Here is a 15,407-nt window from a genome sequence, read left to right on the forward strand (position 1 = left end):
TCTATAAAAAAACAGTAAACATTCTCCTTATAACCTAAAGCCTAACATCGAAAGAAAAGTTTTCCTGTCTTTTTTTCCCAAGACAGGGGCCGAAAAGAATCTAAATTTGAGGCTGACATTGTTCACAATTTGTTAAATGTGTTTCGACCAAAGTCGAGCTTTGTTTTTTATAAAAAAGCACCTAGAAGGTTAGCCCGGGGTCAACTTGAAATTTCTTTGCAGACTGGATGGAGCGATTAATAGGTCTGGTAGTATATGACAGTTCTCAATATTGAGCTTTTACTGTAAAACACTCCGCTAGGTTTTTTAGTTCTTTTCATAAGGTGAGAAATGGATGGGGCAATATTCTTATTTGAAAATAGGGTATTACAAATCTGTTTTTCATGTTGGTTTCTCATCCTCAACTACAAGTAGAATTTTATTATTTTGATATTTGGTGTTTTTCTTTTCTTTCAAAATGGTGATCTCGTTAGATGCTCCTAGTCTACTTAACTTGACACAGCTAAACTCGCCTAATCACCAGAAAGCAAAGTTCAGCCGGAAGTAAAAAGTAAACAAAGCTACGTACATTTTTTCGTTCAAATTTGTTGAAATTTGTTTTGGATTTCATAAGAGGTCTTTCACCAGTATCACCACGTTCACCGAACACGTTTAAGAACACATTGGCATCAGTACCAGCACCTCGTTTGTCGCCTGTGTATACTTGTATTTCGTATGGAATGACTGAAAAATGTTTTGAAGGGTTATTACAATTCGTGATATGCACCACTGCAATGACTTCACGAAATTATGCAACTTTTCTGTTTTTGTTCCACCCAATACGTCACTTTTTCTATTGTTTAAGTGACGTATTGGGTGGAAAATTTTTTTAAATTCTCAGAAGACTCTCTTAAAAAATTATCTTAAGTAATAAGTATCGATTTATTGCAAATCTGCACTCTCATCAAGGACTACCCACATAATCCCGACGCGTCTATACAACGGGGTTCCATGACCATTTCAACCCCCGTGAAACTAGTTTTTTTGGACGAACTCTCAAGATCCGTCACCAAAATGGCATTCCGAGTTATTTTCATTGTCAATGTATCAACTTTTCTTTTTCTTTTTATCAATTAATCAATTATAATCTGAAAAGATAAACTTACCTGGAAATGGGTCACCTTTTCCACCGATCGCGGGGAGTTCGCGAACACATTGTCCATCATCTTCACCGGAACCAATCCAACGATTACACTCGAATTGATAGCGTTCGTTTGTCGAGCTGTTCTCTAATAAAACCTATAAAAAGTATAATCATAATATAAACGAAAATTATAAGACTATTTAAGAATGAGTTTATTTTATTGTTAGAGCTCATATACGAGAGCTTAGGATAACTAAAAATAGACTCATTTTGAGGAGAAATCGGCTTGCTTGCGAAGAACCCAGAAGATTTGAAAAGCACGGGAAGTTGCAAGCAAAAAGAAAGACACAGTTGACTCTCGCTAATTCGAACTCGGACGGAGGAATCATATTTGTTCGAATTACAGAGAAATTCGGAACATAGAAAGTATTTTGAGAGGGTTTCTCCTTGACAGAACCTGGAAACAAGTTCGAATTATAGAAAGATTTGAATAATAGAAGAATTCGAATAAGCGAGAGTTTACTCTATTGATAACTCTGTTGATACCTTATCCAAATGCCAATCGCTGTATGCTTTCGAGTTATCATGCCCAATCCTGATTTTGTATGGGATTCCAACATCTTTGATATCAACTTTGAATCGATCAACAGAACCACGTTCGAAATTATCTGTTTTGTTTTCCAGTTGGATTTCTTCACTTTTTCCTTTATCTCCGTACAAGACGAAATAAACATTAGAGTCTGTTCCAGCTCCTCGTAAATCGCTTGTGGTAACCATGGTATTCCAGAAGTTCTCTGATAAAAAACAAAAACACAAATTACCATGATGATTTTCCAAAGAGATTTTAATATATATTTATAAAACGTAGAAACTTTTTAAATGAGTGAAGTTCTACTATCTCTCTCATGAAAATTGGTTCTTCAAATTACAGAGCGATTCGAGCTCTAAATTTTGCTTTTTCATCAGTATGGCGGAATCCAACGAAAATTGAGACGGAATTATGGAAATTAGGTCCATTATCGGAGACTGAAAAAATCGGATTTTAGCAAAAAGTGGGTCAGAATTTCAGGAATTTTCGACGTAAACCTCTAATTCAGAGAGATTTTCTGTCTGTGGTGGAAATTAGGCCCCTCTTTTTGGCGGTATGACGGAATTGAAAAATTGATGGAATGGCAAAATTGGGTGTCCCCTACAGTCCAACTGTTACCCGGTGGCGTGGGCCCTGTGTTAGATATGAAATACAAGTCAATAAAACGAAATGCCCAAAGAATTCAATAATAATCTGTAAAGTTTTTGCCTTTTTGTCATGTCAATTTCATTCAAAAGTGAAAAACAATACTCTTACTTTTTTCCCGTTGCTTTCGATAGTCGATATCTTCGAATAAATCGCGTTCGATTAGCTTATCCCCCTCATCGTCAGCTAACCATTGCCGACAGAAAAAAGTTTGAATAATTCCCGTGGAGGGTGCTTCTAAAATAACCTGAAACAAGAATGTTTTCTCTTACTATAAGGTCTCAAATAAACGTCCCCAGGCAGTTATTAATTTTCGAAAGATTTTCGGAACCCCTCCGTTTATTTATTTTCGAAAATATTTTCAGCTATCACAAGCTTTGCTCTAATTAGCCTGTTTTCAGCTTATAATCACCTTATTTTGTTTATTAGAGGTTCAATTTCCAACCCCCTTTTATTCGGACCAGTCTACTATTCGGGACCTTAGTGTATGTAAACAAATTCTGGTGCGCCTAAAATGACCCCAAGCCCCAAATAAAAATCATCTCCCTAAGGTAATATTTCTATAAACTGGTAATCTCTCTAATAAACAATTTCAAAGTTGATTGTCCGAACATAGGAGGTTTGACCAGGGTTCGAATACGTCATGATAATAAAGGAGTTACTGCTGGTTGGCTTTTAGATAAGGTAATGGTTTTATTCCTCTTCTCTTGATTTGGAGAGTTTGGACTTCAGAGAACAGTACTTTCCTAGTTCTATATCATTTAAGTGTAGCAGTATTGTAAATAATGAAATCAGCCTCTAAATGGTTACTATGTACCAGAGTGCATCTCACGTATAAAATATAGCAAAGTACGGCAATAAATTTTAAAATTTCCGTAAATATCAGGTCTGATATTAACGAAATGATAAAAGTTCAAAGAAAAGTCATTCTCTAACCTTTTCAAGATTCCATCCGGCACCCACACCCGAATTGTCATGCCCGATAGTCAGATGGTGTACCGGACTCAGTTGCTCTGCACATTCAACTTGAAACAAGTCAGTACGTCCACGTTCGAAATTATCACTTTTGCCGTTCCGAATCCATAGTTTACCACTGTTTAGGCTACCATCTTCACTGTATAGAATGACGTAAACTTTTGCACTGGTTCCAGCGCCGCGAACGTCAGCAGTCGTGATATGAAGATTATAAAGAAGACCTGAGAGTTAAAAAAAAAATTTCTTGAGAATTTGTTGATAGAATATATTATTATTATTGGGCTATTCCAGAAATAGTCTGTACTCCCTATGTTGAGGAGGTGTTAAAAAAGACCTCCTCGACATCGGGGGCACAAATTTTTACTGGAATAGCCCATTGACCGAAAAAAAGTAGATAAAGAAATAGACAAAGTAAATTTCTTTCGGTAAGCAGTTTTTCCTGGCTGGATCATTAATCAAGATTTTCAAAGGTCAAGAATGAAATTTCCATATGAGTTATAATCTGCTAAGCACTAGGAAATTCAGTGATCATAACACAATCAATAGTCTAGCAAGCTAGACGACTAATTTATACATAGTAGAAATAAAGCAAAAAGTAATGAATGGAACAATTTTAGTCGTCTAGAAACCTTTGTGCACTAACTCCAAACAAAAGAAAAGTGTCAATATTGCAATTATAATTTTTTCCTGCTCAAAATAATTCTTGAGAAAAAAAATATGTGTGGATTTGTGTATTGAAAGTTTTTCATTTGAGTTGATTTCGTTTTGAGAGTTTGTTGTTGCTTGATAAATTGTTTTCTCGCTACGCAAGTTTCTGCGTAGCTAGCCCCTGTATCTATAAGGCTGGAACACCGGATTCTTCCAGTCGTTTATACAAACTAAATCCCGTATTATTATTAGTAGTATTGGTATTATTAGTATTACACGCATTATAAACGACTCCAGTCTACACAATCAACGAAAACATTCATGTAATAAAATAGCCAGAAAATTAATTATTATTCAAAAAACATTTCAACAAATATTTTTCAGCATAAGCTTTTCGTTTTATCAAAAAACACCATCTTGTAAAATTTATTTCGGCGAATGCAGCTGTGGTGAGACATATGTGGGGGAAACTGTTCGAAATGTTGAAATTAGATGGGCCGATCATGATTCATCAAACGGAAAATCTGAACCGTCAAAACACTTAAAAAGTAACAATGATCACGCATTTACTTGGAGAATTCTCTCATCAGCTCCAAAGCATACCCGAGAGAGAAAGAATCTTGAAGCTTCAATAATAGCAATTAAAAACCCGTCATTAAACAATCAAATTGAAACGAAAATTTTACAACTTTTTAGACATGGAATTACCTAGAGATATTTGCAACAATACCTTGTATACTCTCATGAGTATTAGTGCAATTAATTATCTCTACTTTTAGCTTTTTTTTATAAATTTGATAACATTTTATTTTGAACGTTTTACTTGTATATGCACTGATGATGTTTTTTAATAAAACGAAAAGCTTATGCTGAAAAATATTTGTTGAAATGTTTTTTTGAATAATAAAGAAAACATTCATACTTGCTAACTTTTGAAAACAAGTTTCTGCAAAACTACTTAAACGGAAAGTGTTGAGAAATGCTTCACTCGATATTTGATCTTTTTATTTCAGATTGAAAGCATTTTTAACAGGATAGACTTATGTTGATTTCACTCAAAGAGGTCCTATACACCGTAACATTTGGAGGTTTCATCTTTATTTTATGTCAAATCAACTTTTGGGAATTGGAATAAGAATTTTTTTTCAAATCAAGTGAAAATTCCTAAACTATTAGACGACTACTTGGTACCAATATTTGTGGCCATCAAAGAACAATTTGTAATTATTGAGCAATTTTACCTGGAACAAAGTTTTCATGGTCACCAGCAAGAACCAGATCTCTTGATATTTGCCCATCATCTTCACTTTCAGAAAGCCAGCGAGCGCATGGAAATTCAAACGTATTGTTTGCCATGTCTTTTACCACGATCTGTGGAGATAATGGTTAGTATTATTGTAAATTGTATATAAATCATTGCAATGAAATCAAACTTAAAGGTGTTCGATGATAAACAAAAAGATACCAGAGCCAAGTAAAAATAGTTTTCTTTCAATAAAAGTACATTTCGTGCTTCTGCACTAGTTCAAATGCACAAGAGAAACATGTCGTACATTTGAACAAGTGCAGAAGCGCGAAACTTTTTAAGTTATGTACTTTCATTGAAAGGATACTATTGTTAAATTGTTACTAACATAGAGCTAGAGCAAGTGAAGCCGAACAATTATTAGAAACGTACCGGGATAGAGTCGATATTTCACGTAGATAATAATCTAGGACTTTTAGAAGTATTTCGATTGATTTTTTAGGGGGTTCTCAGCAAGTCAGTTCAGCTATCTATGAGCTGAACGCAACATTGGAAGGGAGCGGGGATTCGAACCACTAACCTCTGGTTTGAGACACTGACGCCTTTGACAACTCATCACTGCTTTCGGAGGGTCTCATTAAAATTTTGAAAAATCTCAAACAAAATGGCTATTTACAGGACTGTTTGAAACATTTGAAAACAGAGCTTGAAATTAATCTTTCCCAGGCATTAGACATTGGAATTAGGACAAAGAAATAAGACACAAGAATTTATATAAGTTTTAAACACATCTGAACACATCCCTAGTCCAAGAAAGAAGAGGGTGAGCTAAAGTAAAAAGGTGCTCACACGATATCTACAAAAAAAGGTCTGGAACTAGCAAGGAAATATGAATAGTAGCTAATCAAATATAAAATAATTACGACCAATATGGCGTTCTCTTTCATTTTCGTAACTCATGAGATAAAGAGAGGAATAAAAGCATTACCTTATCTAAAAACCAACCAGCTGCCACTCCTTTATTATCATGACGTATTCGAACCCTGGTCAAACCTCCTATGTTCGGACAATCAACTTTGAAAGTGTCCACTCTGCAGAAAAAAACGGAAGAAATAAATAATTACGTACGTTGGAGAAAAAGCTGAAGACTGCTGACATCCTTTAGCGAAATTGTGCATTAGCAATCGATACTTAACTCTGGTTTAAGCGGCCCACTTTTCGCCTATGCCTTTTCTAATTTTTAGCGAGCTTGTGTATTTTCACTTTTGTGGACGGTAAAGGGACTGAAGTGATGTGGAATAATCCACAGTTTTGACCCGCCAAATCGAGGACCATGACGAGTGATGATTTACCATCGTACTCGGTCAGTCGGGATCTATACAAATCAGTCACAATAAAAAAAACAGATACATGAATTAAAAAAAAATGGATGTCTAGAGTCAATGCAATGACTACCAGCATTCTGCCAACTGCTAACTTACTAGAATAGGCAGGGCAGAAAGTCGGCTCTCTAAATTAGAGTGTACACTACCTAGTGTTTTAAAGGTTTGCAACTTAGACTAATTCATACTTTCGCGTTCGAATAAGAGACTTAACACGTCTTACTTTTTCCGTTCGAAATTGTTTTTGGAATCATTTAGTTTCATTTCTGCCGAATTCCCGTCTTTACTGAACAAAGTGATGAATACATTTGCGTCAGTCCCAGCACCTCTCACATCTCCAGTGTGCGTTGAAATTGTGTATTTGTGTGCTGAAACGAGAAAAAAATAAAGTTTACTCTCGGTAATTCGAACTCGAACGGGGAATCTTATTTGTTCGAATTACAGAGAGATTTGAAGTATAGAAAGTGTTTTAAGAGGGTTTCTCCTTAACGGGGACTGGAAACAAGTTCGGATTATAGAAATATTCGAATAATAGAAGTTGGAATAAGAGAGAGTTTACTGGCAGTTATTTTGTCTGCTGATTTTCAAGATTTTCTAATGGAAAAAGCATATCGCGACCCATGCACCATTTGATAGCACCTATAGAGGCGGTTAAATCTGGCATAGACGAGCATAGATCTCCAGTCATGGTTGACGATTTCTTTCGATACCCCTTTTACTTTGTACCAGAGGAGTGCATCTCACGTATTACGTAGCGTAGTACGGCAATGAATTTCGAAATTTCCGTTGATATCAGATCTGTTTACAGACAATACCTTTTCTTGCTCTGAGAATCTGTTTTCTTTTCGTGTAATAAAAAGGGGAGCCGAAAAAGATAGCGTACTGTACAAAGCATCAGAAGAAGTAAACATTTACCTGTAGCTAGATTATCAAGACTTTTGGTCGCTTGCACAAGGCGAGATATCTCACCATCACCATCATCTTTGGAAAGCCATTTGTTGCAAACGAAATACCATTTCTCTTTCGGACTATCTGAATTGGTGATAGTGACCTATGACAATAAAGAGAAGACAAAATTCAGGACTTGTAGTGGAATGGTTGTTCAATCGACTCTCTCTCTAATTTGATCTTCAAGGAAACAAGATTTTCCTTCGAATTAGATCAAGATTCGATTTACAGAGAGTATTTTATACTACTTCCCGGCTGAGGAGAACGATATTTCACTTCGAATTATAGAATGGTTCAAAGAGTAGAGTTCGAATTAGAGAGAGTTGACTGTATCGAGGAACATGGAAGTAGTGAGAGCTGATTTCCCTCATCCATATATCTGGATTTTTTTATCTATATCAGGTGACAAAAAACAGTACAAACTAAAGGCTCCTACCCTCCCGCAAAAGACCGCGAGTTACAGTACCGAAAGAACTAAAGCAAAAAATATCTAGAACAAAGAGATATTGGCAGCAGATACTACTAACTCTTTTCAAATCTAAGTTATAAAAGATTTACGAGATTTCTAACCACAATTCAGTATACAATGAAAGAGCATCATTTACGTTTGTTAAGGAAATTTTTCGGCGAGTCTCAATTTATCGAAAACAGGAGGTTGGCGAATAGTAGAACGTTATATAAGAGAGCTTCAAATGGAAAATCAAGTTCCAGGTGAAAGAAAGGCACTCACTCGATCAAGAAACCAGCCTGCTGCAAACCCTGTATTGTCATGTTCAATCCTGAAAGACAGAAAAAAATGTTCGTTTTTTTGGTAAACTTCGTTAAATATATAATGGTTAATAACAACAGTCGAATTAAATTTGTTATGCACACTTATAAAAGAGGTTCAATTCTATTACCTTATCGGTTCTATTGACGCCTCATTTGTCAAAAGCTCAATTTTTAGCCATTATTTGAAGCAGTGATATCATTAATGCCATTTTTAACTATTTGTAACTGTAATAACTAACTGACGAATGAGAGCAGCATATTTACAGTATTGGTAAAACGATTCTCTATATTAGAACTTTAAAAATAACACAACAAGACTAGCTAGGGATAAATGCTTTGTTGAAAGTTTGGGATCTCACTTACAAAATACGTTGTAGTTTTCCAAGATATTTGACTTTGATTTTAAAAAGATCCGTCCTTGACCGTTCAAATGTATCCACATTCCTGAAAAAAGGTTCCAAAAGAAAGATAATTCAGTGCACATAATATCTACACGTATTTTTTATCAGAACATCCAAAATTTGAGATGCCTTCGGATGTTCTTAACTTTTTGAGTTTTAAACCTAAAATTGTTCTTAACATGTTCTTATTTTTACCATTTCGTGAGTATTTCGTGTCCATTTTCCTAAGAAATCGGGTGTTTGTGAGTCTGCAAAGCCTTAAAATGTTCTTAGCTTGTTCTTAATATGTAGGCCATCGAACCCTTATGTCTTTGTAAAAAAACACTTTGGTTAGAATATCGACCAAACTTTTTTGTTAAAAACACATAACAACATCAACATTAAAAAGTAGGCATGAATATCAATATACAAGGATGATAATTTTACATTTACATACGAATCTTATTATGATATAATACATTGTATTGCCAGGAAATTGTTCTAGTATGAAACAACTGTGAGTTAGTTAGTTTCTAGTTAGTTAGTTTGGTTAGGTTGGTTAGCTTATCTTAGTTTAATGGTAGGAAATTGGAAGTTTTCATACCTATTCACGAGTTGGACGCGTCCTGTGTTTCCACGTTCACCGTAAATAGTGATAAAGACATGAGCATCCGTACCTGCACCACGTACATCTCCTGTTAGTACTTCAACTTCATACACTGAGAGGAAAAATAGTATAGAGTTTAATAATGTGCAAGTAAATCTGAATTTGTCTAGATCCTGATTGACTAAGAACGATGGTAAATCTACCGTTCTCAATTTGTTGATCATAAATGCTGGTTATTCTAGATCACATTTGTCACTCTGCTGTTCTAAAAAGTGTAAATATAGAAGCTTGAGGAGATAATATAAGACGTATTACTTTGATAAGGCAGTCCAAATATACAAATTTACAAGGAAGGTAAGAGCATACTTAGTTTCTGAAGCTTCATCAAAAAAGAATGTAATTGTTATGAACTCAAATACATTTGTCACTCAAATTAATTTGTGTGTAAACAGTGATTACCTGCTGTTTAGAAATTTTCATCTTTATATAATAATGTTGCTTACCCACTCTTTCAGGTCTTGCTTGTTCAGGTGGCAGAGGTTTCAATATTCTTTTCACTTGGCAATCATCTTCGTACAGCGACAACCATTTTTTACATGGTAAAACCCATGTTTGTTTTGTTTCATACTTTTTGACCGATACTTCTTCTAAAAACCAACTTTGATTACGTTCAACCCCATCATGCTGAAAGAAAACGATCAGAACACTGAAATTAAAGTGCTACTTAGACTACACAATATATTGACGAACAATATTTGACAATATCGTTTTCGGACCGTAATGTACGATATAAATAACAGGTACTCTATTATGAAAAGGAATATTTTCTTTCTGTAAACAATCCCCTATGGAAAATTGCATAAGCTGACAATATATTGTAGACACCTTCTCAATATAATGCCTGCACTCCAGCAATATATCATCAAATATTGCCTGACAATATATTGTGTAGTGTATGTAGCTCTTGAGATACTCCTTCCTGTTTGCTACCCGCAGTAAGCAGTAATATCCTAAGTAGCTTAAAGCAAATTCAAGGAAGGAAGGTTTTCAATGTCTGAAAAATGAGGATTCGAAACTGATTAACCTATAAACGTCTGTTGCAACCTTAAAACTGTTTTATCACCTCAATCTGATTCCCAACCACTCAGAAGATATTGAGGATTTTTGTAATTATTTGTATTGTGAAAACCATCCAACTAGATTTTTATTTTTTCAGTTTGATCTATGTTTGTCATTCTGAGAACTTACTTCAATCTCGACAGAAATTAAATCACCAATATCAACACCACTGACGGTAAACCGTTCACTTGTTGCTCGTTTGAATTGGAAAGTTTCATCATCATCTATCTCCATTGCGTCTGCATCGAGTTCCTTCATTAAATGCTGTTTGTTTATTCGCCCGAGTGTTCCTCTCAAATTTATAAACACCTGGAAATTCAGTAAAATTTGGAACATCTCACTTCATATCATTCTTTATGACAAGAACTGGGAAAGTGTAAGCATAATGTAAAATTTAAAAAGGGAAACAAACTGGATCAGAATTATGACATGTTTGTTGGTACATAATGTACAAATTACTTAAAGCATTCACATTCACACAAAGAACAACTGCTCTACCTATAATATTTTTTCAAACAACAAAACTCAGATATTTTTCAAATGTTTCTGATGATTATTTGTAAAGCGTGAAATTGCTAGTATGGAACATAAAACTTAACACTCCTTCTCAATTAATATTACTTGTTGTACACAGTAACAATATAACAGAAGCCTTACATTTGCATTTGTGCCTGCATTTCGTTTATCACCAGTAATAACGGTAACACTGTATGCAATATAAACACTCTTATCCCGTTTTCTTGATTTACTTTTCTTCTTTTTATCAGTCAATTTTGGTAACTGCCCAAGTTTACGTGCAAAGTAGTCATTCAGATAAGGATCATCCAGAGAATTGTAATCTGGCTTTGTAAACACTTTACCATTGACAACTTTGGGTTGATCATAGTTACTATTTGATGATTTAACTCTAGATGCATAAGGTGCCCCTTGACTAGTTCTGGATTGGATTGGACGTGTTTTGATTGAAGTTCTAAATTTCTTTTTGGGGCCTGTCGGGACAGCATTAGGATTAATCCATGGTGGGTTGACATCTAGAGATGTAAAATCAAGAAATTATTACAGATATTATTTATTGAACTTGACTGATCACCGAAGATTCCAATAATTTCTATATCAATTGGACTCACAGTATGGTGACTCTTTTTAATTAAAAGCAACAAACATATCTGAGTTGCCTAACATAAAGAATTGTAAAATTGATGGTGATTTTGATAGATAAGTGTAACAAGCAAAGAGAATAGGCTATTTAACAGTTGAAATGGATAATGGGTAATCAGGACTGATTGCGCCGATAACGGCTTCACATTGGTTAGATGCAAAAATCTTCAAAAATTTTCAAAACTTTGGACCAATTGTATGTTGTCATTAGTGCGCAGTGGTCCTGATTACTCATTACACTTTGTGACTGTGAAATGGCCTATATAATCCTTACCTCTACTGCAATGATGGCCAGTCACCGGTCTTCTATTCTGCATTGAATTATTATAAGATGTTCTATTATTCATTGCAGTCATTGGTCTTCTTGCACGATAAGGCACATCATCACTAAGGAGCGTTTTCATTGCTTCTGAGCTGGCCATTTTTAAAATTTATTTAGAATAATATGCTGGAGGTAAAAGATATTTAAATGCAGTATGAGTTGTGCCCTTTCATTTGATGTTAATGAGGAATTTGTTAATTCTAAAATGGAGTGGCTCTCTATTTAAAAATGATCAAACTAGTGACAACCTAGCCATCCCAGTATTGTCCAAGACAACTCTTTACTATAATAATTAAGCTTGCTTTGCTTGCAATCATTTTTGAGAAATAAATGTATTTTTTACTTTATAATGAGAAATACCGGGTGTGTAAAAAAAAACGAGCCTAACTTTAAAATTTTGATTTAGCTTTTTCTACATATGCAACGCTAGGCTCATGAAATTTTGCAAATATCATCTAGAACCTATTATCAAACTTTTCTGATTCCGAGACTGTTTTTCAGAGATAGGAATAATGGGAAGGTCAGAATCACAATTTCTTCCTCTCTACCACTACCGTCAACGATCGTCAACGTGCGCGATTGTTTGACATGTCGAAGTTACTGAGTGTCAATAACAGATCTCACAATTTTCCGGAGAAGAACTGTATTTTTTTATATCTGCGCGGGATTGCATTTACACGTTTCTTGTCGCAAAGATTTGTTCCTTTTGCGGTGTGAAAGCCTACCTGGCGAGAGTAGTGTATTCACATTATTTGCTATCTATGATTTGCGGTTTGTTAATTTTAAATGGCTTTGGAGATTCTTGGCCTTCCTTTTATTCTCAACTCTAAAAAAGGGTGTCAGGATTAGATGAGGGATGTCGACATTAGATAAGGTGCGCACTCGGCAGGATTTTAGGCGGGGAACAAGGAAAAATTTACCCAAATGAACTTTCATGCATTAGTACTTACCCAGGGGGGGGGGTCAGTGTACTAGAAGGCGGCATGTATGTGTACTACAAGGTATTTTTCAAAACTTGACACCCACCCACCCCTGAAGTACACTATACTACATGGAAAAATCCCAAAACCACCCCATACCCCCTATTTACTATCAGGTAGTACCTGTAAAAAAACAAAACCACCCCATACCCCCCATTTACTACCGGGTACTACCTGGAAAAAATCAGAAAACCGGGTAAACATTTTTTCCAAAAATCAGGAAATCGGGGAAACTTTTTTTGGAAAATCGGCAAATCGGGAAAACTTTTTTCCAAAAATCGGCAAATCGGGAAAACTTTTTTCCAAAAATCGGAAAAACAGGAAAAATTTTTTAAAAAATCCAAAATGCGTGAGAAATCAAACTTTTCAAAAATTGCGTGAGACCATGTGGAAATGCTTGAGTCTCACACTCAATGCGTGAGAGTTGGCACCTTCGATGTTCGAATGTTTGAATTAGAATGTTCGAATGTTTACATTGACTCTAAACCTTCATTTTAGTGGGATCTGGTAGGATTTCAATTAATTCAAAAAAGTTTGGAAGAATGATCTTGGACAAACTTGGCTTGATCAATTTATAATAGAACAACTTTACATTTCTATTTTAGCAAATAATTTCTGAGCCTTTTTGTTTCCATACTGTTAATATCGATTTTGGACCCAACACCTCTATTTTGGTACACAGTTAGTAAAAATCAAAATCGATTTTGGACCCAACACCTCTATTTTGGTACACATGTAGTAAAAATCAGAATCGATGTTGGACCCAACACCTCTATTTTGGCACACAGGTAGTAAAAATCAAAATCGATTTTGGACCCAACACCTCTATTTTGGTACACAGGTAGTAAAAATCAGAATCGATGTTGGACCCAACACCCCTATTTTGGTACACAGGTAGTAAAAATCAAAATCAATTTTGGACCCAACACCCCAATTATAGTACACAGGTAGTACATGACAAATTTTTTTCTCAAACACCCACCCACCCCAGGATACATGCCACCTTCTGGTACACCCCCCCTGACTTACCTTTAAATCCTCCAAATCCTTTCATTCATTTTTTAAATCAATCAGAAATTATCAAGGAAACAAGCTGGAAATATAAAACTCCAACATCCAAATGCTCCCACTTGCTCCCTGACCTGACTCCAAGGAAACAAGTAAAAAAACTGCATCCAACTATCTCTTTTCTTTCCAAAGATATTGAAGATGTTTTTGACGTCAAGGTGAAAACACGACTAAGCGCTGACTTATGGCACTGGAAAATTCTTGACCCACATGGAAACAAATGTCTGTCACTAATGAGTTGGTTCATCTTTTCAATTGCAGTTTTTTTGTAATAAAGGACCCCTCATTTTTCCTACAATAAAGGTAGGGAGGTCAAAGCTTGCGCCTGCGGCAGTAACAAAAGCAGGATTTTTGAAAAAAACTCCAGGATGGAAAAGTTTTTTAGTAAAAATTCTTTTTCCAACTTCAAGAAAATTTATTCAGCTTTCTTTTGCAAAAAAATTACCAAGATATGTCTTTTTGTTTTCTCAAAATTTAAAAATGAGTACTCACAGCTGCGCTTTTTCAAACTTCATGTTCACGGCACAGAAAATTTTTTAACAGGGGATACTAAAATCAAAAGCGCTAGCCACCTGAGACAGCTATCGGGCTGAATTTTTTTCATTTTCTCTCGTAATAGTTTAGCTTTCGAAACGTGCCACGTTGGTTAAAGGAAGTTAAAATATGCACTTTAAACTCAAATTTTTCCTTTAAATTTACAATATTTTTTAATCAACGTTAACATTTTAACAAGATAAATGTTTTTTCTTTCCAAATCTGAAAAAATCTTTAATCAAATCACTACACACTTATAATTCTCCTATATTACTCTCGCACTTTTAATTTTGACAAAAAATTCTCCGAAATGAAATGAGTTATGCACCATTGATATCTTAGTGCACCTCCAAGGCATAACTGAAATTTATAATAGCCTTCAGTGCATGGTTCTTCAGTACTCATTTTCCAAATTAAGTTGAGAATAGAAACAGTCCATCACAAAGTGCCATATAAACAAAACTCAACATCGTTACAAAAGTTGTCTTTTTGATTTCCCAAACATTCGTCTTAAGCGTTCACTTCCACAATAATTTATGTAAATTGCAATTTCGGTCAGTCCACAGTCAGGTTCAACATAAATGCGTGTTTTTATTCACGTGACCGAAGTGTCTACTAAAACAATCAGGGGGTAAGTGGCGAAGCAACACAGCAGATTATTCGTAAAGTAAAGAAATATCTTTTGGCATTGACAATCAAATATAATATATTACATTATGTTTCCTTAGTAATTCAAAAACCAAAAATTCATTTTACATTTGTGAAAAAAAATAAAATAATAATAATGAGTAAACGCCCCCGTCTTTTATACTCTCGTCTAATTTCCGATCTCGGAACGTGCAAAACGCCCGTCCGCCCAATATCCAGCCAATCATCTTAAATTCACTTTAATTGTCCTTTGATTTTCAAAAA

At 35.0% G+C, this 15,407-nt stretch overlaps 1 protein-coding gene across 1 annotated transcript in view; it reads right to left on the reverse strand.

Annotated features, from left to right (window-relative positions):
* Positions 1 to 12,041, reverse strand: part of LOC136810724 (lipoxygenase homology domain-containing protein 1-like) — a 47,770-nt gene extending 35,729 nt beyond the window's left edge. The window contains exons 1-16 of the mRNA XM_067067325.1: positions 11,866 to 12,041; positions 11,091 to 11,464; positions 10,563 to 10,742; positions 9,818 to 9,998; positions 9,312 to 9,426; positions 8,691 to 8,771; positions 8,287 to 8,335; positions 7,524 to 7,659; positions 6,832 to 6,976; positions 6,215 to 6,317; positions 5,222 to 5,351; positions 3,294 to 3,553; positions 2,469 to 2,604; positions 1,670 to 1,917; positions 1,146 to 1,278; positions 569 to 723 (exon numbers count right to left, since the gene is read on the reverse strand). Of these exons, the coding sequence (XP_066923426.1) occupies positions 569 to 723; positions 1,146 to 1,278; positions 1,670 to 1,917; positions 2,469 to 2,604; positions 3,294 to 3,553; positions 5,222 to 5,351; positions 6,215 to 6,317; positions 6,832 to 6,976; positions 7,524 to 7,659; positions 8,287 to 8,335; positions 8,691 to 8,771; positions 9,312 to 9,426; positions 9,818 to 9,998; positions 10,563 to 10,742; positions 11,091 to 11,464; positions 11,866 to 12,013 (2,574 nt within the window). The 5' untranslated portion in view covers positions 12,014 to 12,041. The remainder of the gene's footprint in view (positions 1 to 568; positions 724 to 1,145; positions 1,279 to 1,669; positions 1,918 to 2,468; positions 2,605 to 3,293; positions 3,554 to 5,221; positions 5,352 to 6,214; positions 6,318 to 6,831; positions 6,977 to 7,523; positions 7,660 to 8,286; positions 8,336 to 8,690; positions 8,772 to 9,311; positions 9,427 to 9,817; positions 9,999 to 10,562; positions 10,743 to 11,090; positions 11,465 to 11,865) is intronic.
* Positions 12,042 to 15,407: the final 3,366 nt, after the last annotated feature.

This window comes from Clytia hemisphaerica, unplaced genomic scaffold (genome assembly GCF_902728285.1).
Source record: "Clytia hemisphaerica strain Z4C2 unplaced genomic scaffold, Clytia hemisphaerica genome assembly, whole genome shotgun sequence".
Lineage (NCBI taxonomy): Eukaryota > Metazoa > Cnidaria > Hydrozoa > Leptothecata > Clytiidae > Clytia > Clytia hemisphaerica.